The 21,659-nt window shown below is 48.1% G+C and overlaps 1 protein-coding gene across 1 annotated transcript; it reads left to right on the top strand.

The window, feature by feature from the left end:
- Positions 1-3,204: 3,204 nt before the first annotated feature.
- On the top strand, positions 3,205-21,355 carry LOC140359028 (protein-glutamine gamma-glutamyltransferase 2-like; the record flags this gene model as incomplete). The annotated part of the gene is made up of 12 exons (XM_072443902.1): positions 3,205-3,385; positions 5,622-5,840; positions 7,002-7,120; positions 9,707-9,835; positions 12,847-13,027; positions 13,107-13,266; positions 13,450-13,556; positions 13,969-14,208; positions 14,382-14,660; positions 17,235-17,395; positions 20,084-20,220; positions 20,727-21,355. Coding segments are annotated over 12 exons (2,076 nt in total), but the record flags the coding sequence as incomplete, so codon positions are not given.
- Positions 21,356-21,659: the final 304 nt, after the last annotated feature.

Here is a 21,659-nt window from a genome sequence, read left to right as displayed (position 1 = left end):
ACCTGGACCTGGACCTGGACCAGGACCTGGACCTGGACCTGGACCTGGACCTGGACCTGGACCTGGACCAGGACCTGGACCTGGACCTGGACCTGGACCTGGACCAGGACCAGGACCTGGACCAGGACCAGGACCTGGACCTGGACCTGGACCTGGACCTGGACCAGGACCTGGACCTGGACCTGGACCTGGACCTGGACCTGGACCTGGACCTGGACCTGAACCTGAACCTGAACCTGGACCTGGACCTGGACCTGGACCTGGACCTGGACCTGGACCTGGACCTGGACCTGAACCTGAACCTGAACCTGAACCTGGACCTGGACCTGGACCTGGACCTGAACCTGAACCTGGACCTGGACCTGGACCTGGACCTGGACCTGGACCTGGACCTGGACCTGGACCTGGACCTGAACCTGAACCTGAACCTGGACCTGGACCTGGACTTGAACCTAAACCTAAACCTGGACCTGAACCTGAACCTGGACCAGACCGTGACTGAATCCAACCAAGTGTGAAGTTACTCAAGCTCTTAATCATATTACTACATACCAGAACTACTGAGGAGTCAGTTATTGCTACGGATTACACAATCATTAGGTTTTATTCCTGCTTCTACAGGTGTAACATTCTTTTAGGCCGTTCATGAGATGTGTTTGTCAGAGGTGTGGACTGGGACTCCAGTCTTGAGTCACTGTTCTGGAGAGTTGGGACTAAGACTTCTCTTTTACATTCGATTTTTAGTTGTACTTTCAGTGTTTAGGCCTAAAACAAACAGGAACACGTCCCTCCACTTCTCTGTGCGATATGAGCTGGATTCTATAAGTTGAAAAGACTTGGGGGACCACCTGAACACCAGGTGCCACAGGGGGGCGCTAGAGGGAATGCCGTCGTGTGTCGTGTGTAAAACTCTCATTGAGTTTTACACATTTTCAAACATTTACATTTGAGAGAAAACGTCAAACGGAATGCAAGAATCACACACTTCAGAACGTGTTTGTGGAGCTCTAAACTTCAGCAGCTGTTCTTCTTTTATTCATACAAAATGAGACCCCATGGAGAACAAGATTGATTAAAGGCCTTTTGGGATTTGCTAATTAGAACCAGTCGACTCGCCGTTGTTTTTGTCTGGACTCTGGTTTGGCAGAGAACCTTCTGGAGCCAATTTAGTTAAAGAGAGCGGCATCTCGGGCAGCGCGGGGTTAAACCGGGTCAAGTTTACCGTCTGACGCCACGGTGACGAGACATACCACAACGGGAGATGGCGCAGGAATCCAAGCCACACCTCCATGCCGCAGCCGACGGGCGAGAGCCAGAGGGCGAGATCCAGAGGGCGGGATCCAAAGGGCGGGATCCAAAGGGTGGGATCCAAGGTGCGGGATCCAAGGGGCGGGATCCAAAGGGCGGGATCCAAAGGGCGGGATCCAATGGGCGGAATCCAAGGGGCGGGATCCAGGGGGCGGGATCCAAAGGGCGGGATCCAAAGGGCGGGATCCAAAGGGCGGGATCCAAAGGGTGGGATCCAAGGGGCGGGATCCAGGGGGCGGGATCAAAAGGGCGGGATCCAAAGGGCGGGATCCAATGGGCGGAATCCAAGGGGCGGGATCCAGGGGGCGGGATCCAAAGGGCGGGATCCAAAGGGCGGGATCCAAAGGGCGGGATCCAAAGGGCGGGATCCAAAGGGTGGGATTCAGAGGGCGGGATCCAGAGCTCGGGATCCAGAGGGCGGGATCCAAGGGCGGGATCCAAAGGGCGGGATCCAAAGGGTGGGATCCAGAGGGCGGGATCCAATGGGCGGTATCCAGAGGGTGGGATCCAAAGGGTGGGATCCAGAGGGCGGGATCCAAAGGGAGGGATCCAGAGGGCGGGATCCAGAGGGCGGGATCCAGAGGGCAGGATCCAAAGGATGGGATCCAGAGGGCGGGATCCAAAGGGGCGAGATCCAGAGTGCAGGATCCAAGGGGCGGGATCCAAAGGGCGAGATCCAGAGGGCGGGATCCAGAGGGCTGGATCCAGAGGGCAGGATCCAAAGGATGGGATCCAGAGGGCGGGATCCAAAGGGGCGAGATCCAGAGTGCAGGATCCAAGGGGCGGGAACCAAAGGGCTGGATCCAGAGGGCGGGATCCAGAGAGCGGGATCCAGAGGGCGGGATCCAGAGGGCGGGATCCAGAGGGCGGGATCCAGAGTGCAGGATCCAAGGGGCGGGAACCAAAGGGCTGGATCCAGAGGGCGGAATCCAGAGTGCAGGATCCAGAGGGCGGGATCCAATGGGCGGGATCCAATGGGCGGGATCCAGAGGGCGGGATCCAAAGGACGGGATCCAGAGGACGGGAAAACGTGAACATGAAGACGCCGTCGCTTTAAGTCCACGTGTCGGTTTCTCGTGTTTTTGTAATTCTGACGTGGTTTGGTCAGTTTGTTCTCGTGGTAAACAATGATCACAGTTTTACGTCAGTCGAGTCGCAGTTTGTGAAGAAAATTTGATGGATAAAAGTTGAAAATGACTTGAAATGGGCTGAATCCTTCTGTGATGTCATCAAAAAGCGCCATTCCATCAAAAATGCAGAGAAACTTTACGAATTACACCTTTTTATGACAATTTAAACAATAATTTAAGGAATCAAGATGGTGCTCCGCACATCAGGTTCTGTGACAGGTGCGTAGGATAAGGGACGCTGAACTGTAAAGGGAAAGAAATCCCGCACACTGTCAAACTTGCAAAATAAAAGTTTAATGGTGAAGAGGCAACGTTTCGGCGTCTAGGCCTTCATCAGGCAAATCAAAATATGTGTATGTATATGTAAACATGTTTTCAGGTGTAATGATTTGTCAAATCATAAATGGTTTTGTTGTTGTCTTGTTCACAATCTGGTTGCTAAGTAACAGTTGTGGAATGACCTCTGTCTATGTCATATTTACTGGACATGTCAGACCAAGAAGTGACATTATAAACCTCACCAAAATTTTAAATTATTTATGTCACAATATAATCGTGTGAAATGAAAATGGTAATTTTAATTCAATTAATCCTCCAAAAGAGTTAAACTAAATGTAAAGTTCTTCTTTAACTGGCCGGTTTGTGCCACATTATGTTCCTTTATCAGTCAGAAAGTTCACTGACAATGAATAAAAGGTCATTGTTTGGTCATAAAAAAAACATAACTCTAACTCTGAAATAAATATTCTGAACTGTTTTGTGTGTTTCAGATCTGGACATCGAGCGTGTGAACCTGGAGTGTGAGTTCAATAACGTGGACCATCGCACGGACCTGAACGGTGTGGATCGTCTCATCGTGAGGAGAGGACAAGTGTTCTGCATCAGCCTGTACCTGAGGGGCCGCTACGAGCCCGGGGCCAGCGGACTCACCTGTGTGGCAGAGACAGGTGAGGGGGCGGGGCCTGAGGGGAAGGGGCCTGAGGGGGCGGGGCCTGAGGGGCCGATACGAGCCCGGGGCCAGCGGACTCACCTGTGTGGCAGAGACAGGTGAGGGGGCGGGGCCTGAGGGGAAGGGGCCTGAGGGGGCGGGGCCTGAGGGGCCGATACGAGCCCGGGGCCAGCGGACTCACCTGTGTGGCAGAGACAGGTGAGGGGGCGGGGCCTGAGGGGAAGGGGCCTGAGGGGGCGGGGCCTGAGGGGCCGATACGAGCCCGGGGCCAGCGGACTCACCTGTGTGGCAGAGACAGGTGAGGGGGCGGGGCCTGAGGGGAAGGGGCCTGAGAGGCTGCTACAAGGTCAGTCTCTGTTTTGTTCCTCAGAAGAAAAGTATCTGAGGCCTTTTCCTGTCTCTGAGGTGGAGTCCCACAGGGAGGGGTTTTGTGCCCGGACCTGTTCTATACAAGTGTCTATCAAACCTGTATCTAAACTTCACCATACCCTATGTATCTATACTTCACCTTACAGTATGTATCTAAACTTCACCTTACAGTATGTATCTATACTTCACCATACTGTATATGTATCTATACTTCACCTTATAGTATGTATCTATACTTCACCTTACAGTATGTATCTATACTTCACCATACTGTATATGTATCTATACTTCACCTTACAGTATGTATCTATACTTCACCATACTGTATATGTATCTATACTTCACCTTACAGTATGTATCTATACTTCACCATACTGTATATGTATCTATACTTCACCTTACAGTATGTATCTATACTTCATCATACTGTATATGTATCTATACTTCACCTTACTGTATGTATCTATACTTCACCATACTGTATATGTATCTATACTTCATCATACTGTATATGTATCTATACTTCACCTTACTGTATATGTATCTAAACTTGTAGAGGGAAACGCAGAGGGAAACGCAGAGGGAAACAGAGGGAAACACAGGGGGAAACACAGGGGGAAACAGAGGGAAACAGAGGGAAACACAGAGGGAAACACAGGGGGAAACAGAGGGAAACAGAGGGAAACACAGAGGGAAACAGGGGGAAACGCAGAGGGAAACGCAGAGGGAAACACAGGGGGAAACAGAGGGAAACACAGGGGGAAACAGAGGGAAACACAGCGGGAAACAGAGGGAAACGCAGAGGGAAACAGGGGGAAACACAGAGGGAAACAGGGGGAAACGCAGAGGGAAACGCAGAGGGAAACAGAGGGAAACACAGGGGGAAACAGAGGGAAACACAGGGGGAAACAGAGGGAAACACAGAGGGAAACACAGAGGGAAACAGAGGGAAACACAGAGGGAAACAGGGGGAAACGCAGAGGGAAACGCAGAGGGAAACAGAGGGAAACACAGGGGGAAACAGAGGGAAACACAGGGGGAAACAGAGGGAAACACAGGGGGAAACAGAGGGAAAGTGTTTGCTTGGAGCTGTTTAAACCCAGATAACTGCAGAGAACATGAAGTACTTCACATCAAGTACTTCATATCACCATTGCGTTTAGTCCCTGAACACACAGAGGGCATTCAGAATATAACCAGCATTATTGTCCTCCTTTAAACAATATAACATATAAGTACAATTCTGAGTCATTGTGAGAGAAAATGCAAAAATGTAAAACACGGATTGATTTTAAACAGTGCAAAAGATTTACAAATGTGACGAGGGTTTTGTTGAACTTAAAGTATTCAAATGTAGAGTGTGCAATGTGTTAATGCCAGAGCAAACTAAAACCGTTTGACCCGTCATGTGTGTTTGACCTGTCACGTGTGTTTGACCCGTCATGTGTGTTTGACCTGTCACGTGTGTTTGACCCGTCATGTGTGTTTGACCTGTCACGTGTGTTTGACCCGTCATGTGTGTTTGACCTGTCACGTGTGTTTGACCCGTCATGTGTGTTTGGCCTGTCACATGTGTTTGACCCGTCATGTGTGTCACGTGTGTTTGACCCGTCATGTGTGTTTAACCCATTATGTGCGTTTGACCCATTACGTGTGCGTTTGACCCATTACGTGTGCGTTTGACCCATTACGTGTGCGTTTGACCCGTCATGTGTGTTTGACCCGTCATGTGCGTTTAACCCGTCACGTGCGTGTTTGACCCGTCACATGTGCGTTTGACCCGTCACGTGTGCGTTTGACCCGTCACGTGACCTTTAAGTACTTGATGGAGTACTTCTTCTTCACTGGTTTCCCTCGTCCCTCAGGTCCAGACCCCTCGGAGCAGTACGGCACCAGAGCGGTCTTCAGCTTGACCCCGAGCGTGGACTCCTCTCGCTGGAGCGCGGCAGTGACCAGTCCTCCTGGAGACATGGTGTCGCTGTCGCTCTGCGCCGCGCCGGACGCTCCCATCGGACGCTACATGCTGAGGCTGGGCTCGTCCACACAGATCCAGCTCATCATGCTCTTCAACCCCTGGTGCTCAGGTCAGGACTGGGAGAGGGGCGGGAGAGGGACGGGGGAGGAATGGGGGAGGAACGGGAGGGGAACGGGAGGGGTACGGGGGTAGTAGTAGTAGTAGTAGTAGTAGTAGTAATAGTAGTAGTAATAGTAGTAGTAGTAGTAATAGTAGTAGTAGTAGTAGTAGTAGTAGTAGTAGTAGTAGTAATAGTAGTAGTAGTAGTAGTAGTAGTAGTAGTAGTAGTAGTAGTAGTAGTAATAGTAGTAGTAGTAGTAGTAGTAGTAATAGTAGTAGTAGTAGTAGTAATAGTAGTAGTAGTAGTAGTAGTAGTAGTAGTAGTAGTAGTAGTAGTAGTAAAGTAATAGTAGTAGTAGTAGTAGTAGTAATAGTAGTAGTAATAGTAGTAGTAGTAGTAGTAGTAGTAATAGTAGTAGTAATAGTAGTAGTAGTAGTAATAGTAGTAGTAGTAGTAGTAGTAGTAGTAGTAGTAGTAGTAATAGTAGTAGTAGTAGTAGTAGTAGTAGTAGTAGTAGTAGTAGTAGTAGTAGTAGTAGTAATAGTAGTAGTAGTAGTAGTAGTAGTAATAGTAGTAGTAGTAGTAGTAATAGTAGTAGTAGTAGTTGTAGTAGTAGTAGTAGTAGTAGTAGTAGTAGTAGTAGTAAAGTAATAGTAGTAGTAGTAGTAGTAGTAATAGTAGTAGTAGTAGTAGTAGTAGTAGTAGTAGTAGTAGTAGTAGTAGTAGTAGTAATAGTAGTAGTAGTAGTAGTAGTAGTAGTAGTAGTGGTAGTAATAGTAGTAGTAGTAGTAATAGTAGTAGTAGTAGTAGTAGTAGTAGTAGTAGTAGTAGTAGTAGTAATAGTAGTAGTAGTAGTAGTAGTAGTAGTAATAGTAGTAGTAGTGGTAGTAATAGTAGTAGTAGTAGTAGTAGTAGTAGTAGTAGTAGTAGTAGTAGTAGTAGTAGTAGTAGTAGTAGTAGTAGTAATAGTAGTAGTAGTAGTAGTAATAGTAGTAGTAGTAGTAGTAGTAGTAGTAGTAGTAGTAGTAGTAGTAGTAGTAGTAGTAGTAGTAATAGTAGTAGTAGTAGTAGTAGTAGTAGTAGTAGTAGTAGTAGTAGTAGTAGTAGTAGTAGTAGTAGTAGTAGTAGTAGTAGTAGTAGTAGTAGTAGTATCTCTGTGTGTTTCCTCAGGCGATGCTGTGTACATGGAGAGAGAGGAGGATCTGGCTGAGTACGTTCTCGCTCAGGACGGGCTCCTCTTCATGGGCAGTTCCAAATATCCCTTCTCCATGCCCTGGACCTTTGGACAGGTACTGCAAATACTTCATACAAAAGTACTTCAAATGCTAGAAATGGATTAAACTATATAAAGTGGACAAGATGACTATCCTTAATCTAATACGTGTTAGTCAACAATCAAATGTTCTTCAAAAAACAGAAAAACTATATATACTATTTAAAAGTAAAGTTCATCTGTCAGAGCTCTGAACTTTGTCATTAAAGAATAATGCAAACTCGAAATTATTTCCGCAGCTGAGCTGAAGGATTTGTTCATCTGTTACTGTGGCAAACAGGAAATGCTAGATAAAATATTTCAGAAAAATGAAAGAAAATGAAGTTGTACATGAACAATTTTTCTTTGTAAATCTCTTTTGAACCTGGAGCTTTGTCTGAGCCTGGCGGCATTCCCTTTTCTGTGCCCTGACCAAATAATAATTCTGCTTATTCTTTAACCATGTTAACCTTCATGTGGGTAATGGTGTCCAGGAAATTCAAAACATTTAACAAATAATTAAAACATGAGACATTTTCAAAGTTTAAAATTTCTATAAACAGTGTTGCTGTCATGGATGTGTCTCCTCCGAACAACTGCAGGTGCCGGTGGTGGGGGTGGGGCCACTCTGCTGTAGGTGGGGCCACTCTGCTGTAGGTGGGGCCACTCTGCTGTGGGTGGGGCCACTCTGCTGTGGGTGGGGCCTCTCACATGCTGAGTAAGACTGAAGGTTTCAAGAACAGCTTCAAGCTCTTTAGCGTTTCTGTCACAAATATTATCAACATGCGCATTGAAATCACCTGTAATGACCAAACCATCAAAGTCTGTGCACACGACTGAAACATCTCAGTAAAATCATCAATAAAACTTTGGCAGTGCTGGAGAGGCTTGTATAAAACAATGAAGAGAATGAGACTGTTTTAGCTCCATTTTATAGGAGACAAACTCAAATGATGAAAACACCCCAAAAGACAACCTGTGGGTCATTATTTCATCTCTAAAGATAGCACAGACTCCGCCCCCTTTTTTTGTTTTCTCTTGTTTCAGATTCAAACTTAAAGTTGGGTGGAGCAGATTCTATTAGAAGTAAATTTCCTGTGCCTTTTATCCATGTTTAAGTAAAAAAGATAAAATCAAGATTATAAGGGTTAGGGTCCTTTTGTTTTCCAGTCTGTGGGATGTGACTACAGAGACATCATGGTTTTTATCTTTATTATGACTATACAGTAAGTCCTGGCAACGCTGTGACCCGGTGCATCCAAGCTACAGGAGATACCAGCTCCGGGGACGGACAGGGGAGGTCGAGCTGGGGGGAGTTTGGATAAACACTGAGGGGGAGAGTTTGGGTGATGGGCGAGGGGAGTTCTCCTGCCGGAGAGACTAACGAGCCTTGCTGATAGGAGCGCGAAAAATGAGAACAGAACACGTATCAAACAGCAGACTATAACTTGGTGCAAATGGATAAATCATTCTCCACAGTTCCGATAAACAGTCTTAAACAACTAAAAACCATGTTATAGTCAGGCTGAGCAAAAGAATATGTCTGTTTGCCGTAACCCGACCGACCCGGTACGAAACTAGCCGACTGAAAAAAAAATTATCAGCATTTTGTTAAAAAAACGACAAAATCTTTTATTTTTCAATTATTTCGCCGACTCACCGACCGATCTTTCATAAACCGCCATGTCGAATATTTTTATCACGCTGGTAAACCTATCTATCATCCTAAAGGACTGAAAACACACTGCGCAACACATGTGCGTCTTCATATTCAGTCCTCCACATGTGTCTTCATGTTCAGTCCTCCACATGTGTCTTCATGTTCAGTCCTCCACATGTGTCTTCATGTTCAGTCCTCCACATGTGTCTTCATGTTCAGTCCTCCACATGTGTCTGTAACAAAACAAACCGCGCGACAGGATTGTTGTATTGCGTTTTACAAGTTGGTTTGACTCGCTCTATCACGGTGTCTTACGCAATGCATTCTGGGATTGAAACACGCCCAGCAGCGTCATCACAACAAACATGGCGGCGCCCGTGTCCCCCGCATGTTCCCACCGCTCGCCTTCGCTACCAAAATAAAGGATAGCGGCGTACAAAAGGTCGATTGAAATATCTTAAAATCGTGAGATTTAGTCTCCTGATCGGGTTGAACCATGACCCCTGGACTGTTGAAAACTGAGCCCTGGACTGTTGAAGCCTGAGCCCTGGACTATTGAAGCCTGAGCCCTGGACTGTTGAAGCCTGAGCCCTGGACTGTTGAAGCCTGAGCCCTGGACTGTTGAAGCCTGAGCCCTGGACTGTTGAAGCCTGACCCCTGGACTGTTGAAGCCTGACCCCTGGACTGTTGAAGCCTGACCCCTGGACTGTTGAAGCCTGACCCCTGGACTGTTGAAGCCTGACCCCTGGCGGTCACTCCGAGTCAAAAAATGGCAAAATTTTGATCTTTTTTTTGCCTTCAAAGTAAAAAAATAAGAATTTGCCTACCGTCCGACCCACTTGAAACATGTTGGCTCGGGTTACAGCAAACAGACAATTTATTTGGGGTGGTCTTATGCTAAATTTACTTACACATGTTTTCCGTTGCTTCGAGTCCTAAAGTAGTCGCGTGTCTTGTCCACAGTTCGAGAGCGGGATCCTGGACGTGTGTCTTCGGATCCTCGACATGAACCCAAAATGTCTGAGGAACCCTGGGAAAGACCACTCGGGGCGGAGGAACGCGGTCTACGTCTGCCGGGTGCTCAGTGCCATGGTAGGGCTGCATTTGACCCCAATGTCGCCGGGCAACCTGTCGGGGGCAGTGGGATCCGCCTCCAGATGGTGAGCTGGAGGTGGATCCCAGACACAGGGAGACAAAGTGCAAAGTCTCTGTTATTCTGCCCCAGGGCAACTCTGGCTGCAGAATGAGCTAAACAGCGTAATGTCTATTTATCAAAGAGTCTGAAGTTTTCAAAAGGCATTGAACAAACGAAGGTTAAACTGGAGCGATCGAGGCTGGAAGATGCAACTGTTCTACCGACTGGAGCTGGAGGCGACTTTGTGCCTTAGGCGGGGTCGCAAGTGACTGGAGCCTTTCCCAGTGACTTTGGGCCTTATCCCAGTGACTTTGGGCCTTAGGTGACTGGAGCCTATCCCAGATATCGCAGGTGACTGGAGCCTATCCCAGTGACTTTGGGCCTTAGGCAGGGTTAGGGATGTCAAGATTATTCTGGTAATAGATTTTTTGGCCAACATATAATCTTAAGAACTAAAAACTAATAATCGTGAGACATTGGGTTATCATGATATGTGTTTGTAGGTGAACTGTAATGAGTCTTGTGTTTGTAGGTGAACTGTAATGAGTCTTGTGTTTGTAGGTGAACTGTAATGAGTCCTTTGAGTGTAGGTGAACTGTAATGAGTCTTGTGTTTGTAGGTGAACTGTAATGAGTCCTGTGTTTGTAGGTGAACTGTAATGAGTCCTGTGTTTGTAGGTGAACTGTAATGAGTCCTGTGTTTGTAGGTGAACTGTAATGAGTCCTGTGTTTGTAGGTGAACTGTAATGAGTCCTGTGTTTGTAGGTGAACTGTAATGAGTCCTTTGAGTGTAGGTGAACTGTAATGAGTCTTGTGTTTGTAGGTGAACTGTAATGAGTCCTGTGAGTGTAGGTGAACTGTAATGAGTCCTGTGTTTGTAGGTGAACTGTAACGAGTCCTGTGTTTGTAGGTGAACTGTAATGAGTCCTGTGAGTGTAGGTGAACTGTAATGAGTCCTGTGTTTGTAGGTGAACTGTAATGAGTCCTGTGTTTGTAGGTGAACTGTAATGAGTCCTGTGTTTGTAGGTGAACTGTCATGAGTCCTGTGTTTGTAGGTGAACTGTAATGAGTCCTGTGTTTGTAGGTGACCTGTAATGAGTCCTGTGTTTGTAGGTGAACTGTAATGAGTCCTGTGTTTGTAGTTGAACTGTAATGAGTCCTGTGTTTGTAGGTGAACTGTAACGAGTCCTGTGTTTGTAGGTGAACTGTAATGAGTCCTGTGAGTGTAGGTGAACTGTAATGAGTCCTGTGTTTGTAGTTGAACTGTAATGAGTCCTGTGTTTGTAGGTGAACTGTAATGAGTCCTGTGTTTGTAGGTGAACTGTAATGAGTCCTATGTTTGTAGGTGAACTGTAATGAGTCCTATGTTTGTAGGTGAACTGTAATGAGTCCTGTGTTTGTAGTTGAACTGTAATGAGTCCTGTGTTTGTAGGTGAACTGTAATGAGTCCTGTGAGTGTAGGTGAACTGTAATGAGTCCTGTGTTTGTAGGTGAACTGTAATGAGTCCTGTGTTTGTAGGTGAACTGTAATGAGTCCTGTGTTTGTAGGTGAACTGTAATGTGTCCTGTGTTTGTAGGTGAACTGTAATGAGTCCTGTGTTTGTAGGTGAACTGTAATGAGTCCTGTGTTTGTAGGTGAACTGTAATGAGTCCTGTGAGTGTAGGTGAACTGTAATGAGTCCTGTGTTTGTAGGTGAACTGTAATGAGTCCTGTGTTTGTAGGTGAACTGTAATGAGTCCTGTGTTTGTAGGTGAACTGTAATGAGTCCTGTGAGTGTAGGTGAACTGTAATGAGTCCTGTGTTTGTAGGTGAACTGTAATGAGTCCTGTGAGTGTAGGTGAACTGTAATGAGTCTTGTGTTTGTAGGTGAACTGTAACGAGTCCTGTGTTTGTAGGTGAACTGTAATGAGTCCTGTGTTTGTAGGTGAACTGTAATGAGTCCTGTGTTTGTAGGTGAACTGTAATGAGTCTTGTGTTTGTAGGTGAACTGTAACGAGTCCTGTGTTTGTAGGTGAACTGTAATGAGTCCTGTGTTTGTAGGTGAACTGTAATGAGTCCTGTGTTTGTAGGTGAACTGTAATGAGTCCTGTGAGTGTAGGTGAACTGTAACGAGTCCTGTGTTTGTAGGTGAACTGTAATGAGTCCTGTGTTTGTAGGTGAACTGTAATGAGTCCTGTGTCTGTAGGTGAACTGTAATGAGTCCTGTGTTTGTAGGTGAACTGTAATGAGTCCTGTGAGTGTAGGTGAACTGTAATGAGTCCTGTGTTTGTAGGTGAACTGTAATGAGTCCTGTGAGTGTAGGTGAACTGTAATGAGTCTTGTGTTTGTAGGTGAACTGTAATGAGTCTTGTGTTTGTAGGTGAACTGTAATGAGTCCTGTGTTTGTAGGTGAACTGTAATGAGTCCTGTGTTTGTAGGTGAACTGTAATGAGTCTTGTGTTTGTAGGTGAACTGTAACGAGTCCTGTGTTTGTAGGTGAACTGTAATGAGTCTTGTGTTTGTAGGTGAACTGTAATGAGTCTTGTGTTTGTAGGTGAACTGTAATGAGTCCTGTGAGTGTAGGTGAACTGTAATGAGTCCTGTGTTTGTAGGTGAACTGTAATGAGTCCTGTGTTTGTAGGTGAACTGTAATGAGTCCTGTGTTTGTAGGTGAACTGTAATGAGTCTTGTGTTTGTAGGTGAACTGTAACGAGTCCTGTGTTTGTAGGTGAACTGTAATGAGTCCTGTGTTTGTAGGTGAACTGTAATGAGTCCTGTGTTTGTAGGTGAACTGTAATGAGTCCTGTGTTTGTAGGTGAACTGTAATAAGTCCTGTGAGTGTAGGTGAACTGTAATGAGTCCTGTGTTTGTAGGTGAACTGTAATGAGTCCTGTGTTTGTAGGTGAACTGTAATGAGTCCTGTGAGTGTAGGTGAACTGTAATGAGTCCTGTGTTTGTAGGTGAACTGTAATGAGTCCTGTGTTTGTAGGTGAACTGTAACGACCGCGACAGTGGCGTGTTGTGGGGGAAGTGGGACAACAAGTACTCTGGAGGAGAGAGCCCCATGTTCTGGACGGGCAGTGTGGACATCCTGAGGCGCTGGGACAGGAGCGATTGTGCTCCGGTCAAATTCGGACAGTGCTGGGTGTTTGCTGCGGTCGCCTGCTCCGGTCAGACAACAGAAAAGCACACGTTTACTCCACATTGATGCTTGTGTGAATCTGATTGTCCGTGTTTGGCTGTGCGCAGTGGCCAGAGCTTTGGGCATTCCCTGCAGAGTGGTCACCAACTACACCTCAGCTCACGACTCCAACGCAAACTTACTGATCGAACACTACGTCAACGAGGACGGAAAACCTGTCACCGCCACCAACCAGAGGGGAGAGAGAGTCCACTCCGAAATTCTCTGGTGCAGTCCATAGGGAATCCTCTTCATCCTCTGCTCCTCTGACCCTCTCCCCCTCTTCATCCTCTGCTCCTCTGACCCTCTCCCCCACTTCATCCTCTGCTCCTCTTCATCCTCTGCTCCTCTTCATCCTCTGCTCCTCTTCATCCTCTGCTCCTCTTCATCCTCTGTGTGTTTCGCCATTAGGAACTACCATTGCTGGGTGGAGAGCTGGATGACCCGCCCTGATCTGAGAAAGGCGGAGTTTAACGGGTGGCAGGCGTTCGACTCGACGCCTCAGGAGAAGAGCGACGGTAAGAGTCCTGATTCAGTCCTGGTTCAGTCCTGATTCAGTCCTGGTTCAGACCTGGTTCAGTCCTGGTTCAGTCCTGGTTCAGACCTGGTTCAGTCCTGGTTCAGTCCTGGTTCAGTCCTGGTTCAGACCCGGTTCAGTCCCGGTTCAGTCCTGGTTCAGACCTGGTTCAGACCTGGTTCAGTCCTGGTTCAGTCCTGGTTCAGACCCGGTTCAGTCCTGGTTCAGTCCTGGTTCAGACCTGGTTCAGTCCTGGTTCAGTCCTGGTTCAGTCCTGGTTCAGACCTGGTTCAGTCCTGGTTCAGTCCTGGTTCAGACCCGGTTCAGACCTGGTTCAGTCCTGGTTCAGTCCTGGTTCAGACCTGGTTCAGACCCGGTTCAGTCCTGGTTCAGACCTGGTTCCTTGTGTCCAGGGGTGTACTGCTGTGGTCCGGTGCCAGTTCGGGCCATAAAAGAGGGAGAGCTCATGTCCAAGTACGACGCCCCCTTTGTGTTCGCCGAGGTCAATGCAGACGTGGTCACCTACATGATGAAAAAAGATGGCAGTCGGACTGAAGTCACGACCAGGACGTGGGTGGGACAGAAGATCAGCACCAAGAGAGTGGGCCATGACGAAAGGGAGGACATCACACACCTCTACAAGTATCCAGAAGGTAAACCACTACAGTACTACTACTATCAGCACTGCTACTACTGTGACTAACAAGTACAATGAGGACGGCACGCTCAGTATCATTACAGATAGTCCAGTTTAGTCCTGATTTAGACTAGTCTTAGTCCGGTTCTGTCCTGGTTTAGACTTTAATTAGTTTTACTTGTTTCCCAGGCTCAGAGGAGGAAAGAGCGGTGTTTAAAAAGGCGGAGCATCAGAACAAGCTCAGCAAGCGACCGCAGCAGGAGGGTGGGCTGCAGCTGTCAATCAAAGGGTCCCAGGACATGAAGAAGGGCTGTGACTTCGACGTGTTCGCTCTGGTGACAAACGGGACGAGCTCAGAGAAGATGTGTCGTCTGGTGTTCAGCTCGTGCGGCGTCTCCTACACCGGAGTTCTGGGAGCGAACTGCGGCTTCAAGGACCTGCTGAACCTGCAACTGCCACCAGGGGGAGGTAACGTGCACCAGGGGGAGGTAACGTGCACCAGGGGGAGGTAACGTGCACCAGGGGGAGGTAACGTGCACCAGGGGGAGGTAACGTGCACCAGGGGGAGAAAACGTCACATGTTCTTGTCTTCTGTATCACGTCTTCTTGTCTTATGCGTCACGTCTTCTTGTCTCCTGCGTCACATGTTCTTGTCTTCTGTGACACGTCTTCTTGTTTTCTACGTCACGTGTTCTTGTCACATGCGTCACGTGTTCTTGTCTCCTACGTCATGTGTTCTTGTCTCATGCGTCACGTGTTCTTGTCTCCTGCGTCATGTGTTCTTGTCTCCTGCGTCACGTGTTCTTGTCTCCTGCGTCACGTGTTCCTGTCACCTGCGTCACGTGTTCTTGTCTCCTGCGTCATGTGTTCTTGTCTCATGCGTCACGTGTTCTTGTCTCCTACGTCACGTGTTCTTGTCTTCTGCGTCACGTGTTCTTGTCACCTGCGTCACATGTTCTTGTCACCTGCGTCACGTGTTCTTGTCTTCTGCGTCACGTGTTCTTGTCTCCTGCGTCACGTGTTCTTGTCTCCTGCGTCACGTGTTCCTGTCACCTGCGTCACGTGTTCTTGTCTCCTGCGTCACGTGTTCTTGTCTCCTGCGTCACGTGTTCTTGTCTCCTGCGTCACGTGTTCTTGTCTCCTGCGTCACGTGTTCTTGTCTCCTGCGTCACGTGTTCTTGTCTTCTGCGTCACGTGTTCTTGTCTCCTGCGTCACGTGTTCTTGTCTCCTGCGTCACGTGTTCCTGTCACCTGCGTCACGTGTTCTTGTCTCCTGCGTCACGTGTTCTTGTCTCCTGCGTCACGTGTTCTTGTCTCCTGCGTCACGTGTTCTTGTCTCCTGCGTCACGTGTTCTTGTCTCCTGCGTCACGTGTTCTTGTCTCCTGCGTCACGTGTTCTTGTCTCCTGCGTCACGTGTTCTTGTCTCCTGCCTCACGTGTTCTTGTCTCCTGCGTCACGTGTTCTTGTCTCCTGCGCCACGTGTTCTTGTCTCCTGCGTCACGTGTTCTTGTCTCCTGCGTCACGTGTTCTTGTCTCCTGCCTCACGTGTTCTTGTCTCCTGCGTCACGTGTTCTTGTCTCCTGCGTCACGTGTTCTTGTCTCCTGCGTCACGTGTTCTTGTCTCCTGCCTCACGTGTTCTTGTCTCCTGCGTCACGTGTTCTTGTCTCCTGCGTCACGTGTTCTTGTCTCCTGCCTCACGTGTTCATGTCTCCTGCGTCACGTGTTCTTGTCTCCTGCGTCACGTGTTCTTGTCTCCTGCGTCACGTGTTCTTGTCTCCTGCGTCACGTGTTCTTGTCTCCTGCGTCACGTGTTCTTGTCTCCTGCCTCACGTGTTCTTGTCTCCTGCGTCACGTGTTCTTGTCTCCTGCGTCACGTGTTCTTGTCTCCTGCGTCACGTGTTCTTGTCTCCTGCGTCACGTGTTCTTGTCTCCTGCGTCACGTGTTCTTGTCTCCTGCCTCACGTGTTCTTGTCTCCTGCGTCACGTGTTCTTGTCTCCTGCGTCACGTGTTCTTGTCTCCTGCGTCACGTGTTCTTGTCTCCTGCGTCACGTGTTCTTGTCTCCTGCCTCACGTGTTCTTGTCTCCTGCCTCACGTGTTCTTGTCTCCTGCGTCACGTGTTCTTGTCTCCTGCCTCACGTGTTCATGTCTCCTGCGTCACGTGTTCTTGTCTCCTGCGTCACGTGTTCTTGTCTCCTGCGTCACGTGTTCTTGTCTCCTGCGTCACGTGTTCTTGTCTCCTGCGTCACGTGTTCTTGTCTCCTGCCTCACGTGTTCTTGTCTCCTGCGTCACGTGTTCTTGTCTCCTGCGTCACGTGTTCTTGTCTCCTGCGTCACGTGTTCTTGTCTCCTGCGTCACGTGTTCTTGTCTCCTGCGTCACGTGTTCTTGTCTCCTGCGTCACGTGTTCTTGTCTCCTGCGTCACGTGTTCTTGTCTCCTGCGTCACGTGTTCTTGTCTCCTGCGTCACGTGTTCTTGTCTCCTGCGTCACGTGTTCTTGTCTCCTGCGTCACGTGTTCTTGTCTCCTGCGTCACGTGTTCTTGTCTCCTGCGTCACGTGTTCTTGTCTCCTGCGTCACGTGTTCTTGTCTCCTGCGTCACGTGTTCTTGTCTCCTGCGTCACGTGTTCTTGTCTCCTGCGTCACGTGTTCTTGTCTCCTGCGTCACGTGTTCTTGTCTCCTGCGTCACGTGTTCTTGTCTCCTGCGTCACGTGTTCTTGTCTCCTGCGTCACGTGTTCTTGTCTCCTGCCTCACGTGTTCTTGTCTCCTGCCTCACGTGTTCTTGTCTCCTGCGTCACGTGTTCTTGTCTCCTGCCTCACGTGTTCTTGTCTCCTGCGTCACGTGTTCTTGTCTCCTGCCTCACGTGTTCTTGTCTCCTGCCTCACGTGTTCTTGTCTCCTGCGTCACGTGTTCTTGTCTCCTGCGTCACGTGTTCTTGTCTCCTGCGTCACGTGTTCTTGTCTCCTGCCTCACGTGTTCTTGTCTCCTGCGTCACGTGTTCTTGTCTTTTGCGCCACGTGTTCTTTTGTTCTTTTGCAGAGCAGAAAGTTCCTCTGAAGCTGAACTACTCGAAGTACGGCTCTGCACTGACCGAGCACAACCTGATCCGACTGGCCACTCTCCTGCTGGACTACAGCACAGAGCAGGTCCTGATGGACACAAGGTCCATCGTACTGACCAACCCTGACATCAAGGTCCAGGTGAGTATGAGGACGAGGAGCAGGAGGAGCAAGAGAGGGAAGAGGAGAAGGATGAGGAGCAGGTGGCGGAGCAGGAGGAGGGGCAGGTGGAGGAGGAGAGGAGGAGGAGCAGATGGAGGAGGAGGAGGAGGAGGATGAGCAGGATGAGGAGCAGAAGGAGGAGGAGAGGAGGAGCAGGAGGAGAAGCAAGAGGAGAGGAGGAAGAGGAGGATGAGCAGGATGAGGAGCAGAAGGAGGAGGAGAGGAGGAGCTGGATGAGGAGGAGGAGCAGGTGGAGGAGGAGGAGCTGGATGAGGAGGAAGAGGAGGAGAGGAGGAAGAGGAGGAGCAGGATGAGGAGGAAGAGGAGGAGAGGAGGAGCAGGAGGAGGAAGAGGAGGAGAGGAGGAAGAGGAGGAGCAGGAGGAGGAGCTGGATGAGGAGGAAGAGGAGGAGAGGAGAAAGAGGAGGAGCAGGAGGAAGAGGAGGAAGAGAAGGAGAGGAGGAAGAGGAGGAGCAGGATGAGGAGGAGCAGGATGAGGAGGAAGAGGAGGAGAGGAGGAGCAGGAGGAGGAAGAGGAGGAGAGGAGGAAGAGGAGGAGCAGGAGGAGGAGGTGCTGGATGAGGAGGAAGAGGAGGAGAGGAGAAAGAGGAGGAGCAGGAGGAAGAGGAGGAAGAGAAGGAGAGGACGAGGAGGAACAGGCAGTTCAAAGAGGAGTTGGCTCTTGTACCATGAGATCTTGTCCCATCCCTGGCAGTAGCAGTACTTTGCTTAACTAGTGCAGTATATTTACTTTAGTGCAGTACTTGACTCTAGTGCAGTACTTTAGTGCAGTACTTGACTTTAGTGCAGTACTTTAGTGCAGTACTTTAGTGCAGTACTTTAGTGCAGTACTTTAGTGCAGTACTCTAGTGTAGTACTTTAGTGCAGTACTTTAGTGCAGTACTCTACTGCAGTACTTTAGTGCAGTACTCTATCAAATCAAATCAAATCAATTTATTTTTGTAAGGCCCAAAATCACAACAACAGTCGCCTCTGAGGGCCGAATCAACAATGTCTGTGGTGGCGATGAAGTCAGACAATGTCTGTGGTGGCGAGGGACGATGTCCCAGGGTCCTCTGTCCTTAGACTCTCCTTCTCGGCCAGGAAAAACTACAAAAAAAACCTCTTTGGGAAAAAAGCGTAGAAACCTGGAGGAGTTCCAGTGAAGGAGAGATCCGACTCTCACAGACGGACAGACGGACACGAGGAGACTGGAGCTGGACCCACTCTTCAGGCAGATGAGGGACCGACTGAGGCGAACTGGACCCACTCTTCAGGCAGACTCTAGTGCAGTACTTTAGTGCAGTACTTTAGTACTTTAGTGCAGTACTTTAGTGCAGTACTTTAGTGCAGTATTCTAGTGCAGTACTTAAGTGCAGTACTTTAGTGCAGTACTCTAGTGCAGTACTTTAGTGCAGTACTTTAGTGCAGTACTCTAGTGCAGTACTTTAGTGCAGTAATCTAGTGCAGTACTCAAGTGCAGTACTCTAGTGCAGTACTTTAGTGCAGTACTTTAGTGCAGTACTCTAGTGCAGTACTTTAGTGCAGTACTTTAGTACTTTAGTGCAGTACTTTAGTACTTTAGTGCAGTACTTTAGTGCAGTACTTTAGTACTTTAGTGCAGTACTTTAGTGCAGTACTTTAGTGCAGTACTCTAGTGCAGTACTCTAGTGCAGTACTTTAGTGCAGTACTTTAGTGCAGTACTCTAGTGCATTACTTTAGTGCAGTACTTTAGTACTTTAGTGCAGTACTTTAGTGCAGTAATCTAGTGCAGTACTCTAGTGCAGTACTCTAGTGCAGTACTTTAGTGCAGTACTTTAGTGCAGTACTCTAGTGCAGTACTTTAGTGCAGTACTTTAGTACTTTAGTGCAGTACTTTAGTGCAGTAATCTAGTGCAGTCCTCTAGTGCAGTACTCTAGTGCAGTACTCTAGTGCAGTACTTTAGTGCAGTACTTTAGTACTTTAGTGCAGTACTTTAGTGCAATACTTTAGTGCAGTACTTTAGTGCAGTACTCTAGTGCAGTACTTTAGTGCAGTACTTTAGTACTTAAGTGCAGTACTTTAGTGCAGTAATCTAGTGCAGTACTCTAGTGCAGTACTTTAGTGCAGTACTTTAGTGCAGTACTCTAGTGCAGTACTTTAGTGCAGTACTTTAGTACTTTAGTGCAGTACTTTAGTGCAGTACTTTAGTACTTTAGTGCAGTACTCTAGTGCAGTACTTTAGTACTTTAGTGCAGTACTCTAGTGCAGTACTTTAGTGCAGTACTTTAGTACTTTAGTGCAGTACTTTAGTGCAGTACTTTAGTGCAGTACTCTAGTGCAGTACTCTAGTGCAGTACTTTAGTGCAGTACTTTAGTGCAGTACTTTAGTGCAGTACTCTAGTGCAGTACTCTAGTGCAGTACTCTAGTGCAGTACTTTAGTGCAGTACTCTAGTGCAGTACTTTAGTGCAGTACTCTAGTGCAGTACTTTAGTGCAGTACTTTAGTACTTTAGTGCAGTACTCTAGTGCAGTGCTCTAGTGCAGTACTCTAGTGCAGTACTCTAGTGCAGTACTCTAGTGCAGTACTTTAGTGCAGTAATCTAGTGCAGTACTCTAGTGCAGTACTCTAGTGCAGTACTTTAGTGCAGTACTTGACTCTAGTATATTTGTGCTTGTTGCTTCAGATCTTGGGCGAGCCGAAGGTGAAGCGTAAACTTGCAGCAGAGATCACTCTGAAGAACCCTCTTCCTCATTCTCTGGAGAACTGCTGCTTCAGCATCCAAGGGGCCGATCTCACAGGAGGGGCCATCATATCTGAGAGGTAAGAGGGCCTGGGGTCCGGGGCCTGGAGTCCGGGGTCCGAGGCCTGGGGTCCGGGGCCTGGGGTCCGGGGCCTGGGGTCCGGGGCCTGGGGTCCGAGGCCTGTGGTCCGGGGGCCTGGGGTCCGGGGCCTGGGGTCTGAGGCCTGGGGTCCAAGGCCTGGGGTCTGAGGCCTGGGGTCCAAGGCTAGACCGCACCAACCCGCTCCAAACCGCTCTAAAACAGCTCAGGGGAACAATCTCATCCTTGTGGTACAATCTCGGGGCTCCTTTTGCGCACAGGAAGTTGATATTTAAAGTTGTCCTTGTACAATCTCAGGTGCTTTATTACAGCTGTGTTCACTCTTTGAGCTCCAGTTCTACGTCTTCATGTCCAAGTCACCAGATTTATCGCAAAAATATCGGCAATTGCTTTTAACTCCTCCCAAAGGCAAAGCGTCCAGTGACCGCTCGTCTTTAAGCATCAGCCGTATTGGCGTTCCTCACCGTTGACACATTTACGTTTCAGCCTGGCGGACGCCGTGGCGCCGGGACAAGACGCCAAAGTCAAGATCTACTTCACGCCGTCGCGCTCCGGACTCAGGAAACTCGTGGTGGATTTCCACAGCCGCCAACTGAGCCACGTCAAAGGATTCAAGAACGTGATCATAGCACCGGCGAGAGGCGAGTGAAAGATGCACGTTCAAGATGAGTCGGACTCATGATCGCCCCCTTCTGGACGGAGTTTTATGTTCTCGTGGACATAAGATTCTGTTTCATTTCTAAGTTTGGATATTTCTTCCAAAAACAGTCGACCTCGCTCTGAAAATAAGATCTATTCTAGACTCGAGTTTGCATTTAAATGCATTTATTTTTATTCTTTATTCACGTTTAAACACCTGAATAATAATAACGAGTTACACGTTTGGACCCTGAACCAGCTGTTGAGAAACACGTGCTTTGTGTGACATGATCTAAATACTGATGGTTTTAAGTAAAGCTAATAAGTCATAATTATCTAATCATTTTGAGTTTCCAGGGTTGAAATATCAATACGTTTCCACATGTCAAACAGGCCTATGTCTGTGTGCTGTTTTTTATTTGACAAAACCATGTTGAAGTTTCATATTTTGTGATTTTTCTCCGCTTCACGATGTATTTGTTTCTTGTTTCTCTGCCAAACATTAAAGAACTTAAAGAGAATTCCCACGTGTGAGATTGTTTATGACGTCATTTTCTTTGTGTTTATTTGATATGAGGGGAAGTGCTGCCCCCTTGTGGTTGTCAAGGTAAATATCCTAGCATTTCTTCTCATGTCTTTCCTCACTCTTCTCTCTCACTCTCCTATTCTCTTTAGTTCATTCCTGGTCCAGGGGTGCTATCTCTAATCACACCAGCAGATGGTGCCATAGGCAGGTCAAGCAGCAGGACTAATGTGGCTCAGCTTTACAGGTACGCAGGC

The sequence above is a fragment of the Eucyclogobius newberryi genome, unplaced genomic scaffold (assembly GCF_026437365.1).
Source record: "Eucyclogobius newberryi isolate DKJ021-1_F unplaced genomic scaffold, fEucNew1.0.hap1 SCAF_131, whole genome shotgun sequence".
Taxonomy (NCBI): domain Eukaryota; kingdom Metazoa; phylum Chordata; class Actinopteri; order Gobiiformes; family Gobiidae; genus Eucyclogobius; species Eucyclogobius newberryi.
The sequence above is the reverse complement of the archived record's forward strand: the minus strand, read 5'-3'. Positions and strand labels throughout refer to the sequence as shown.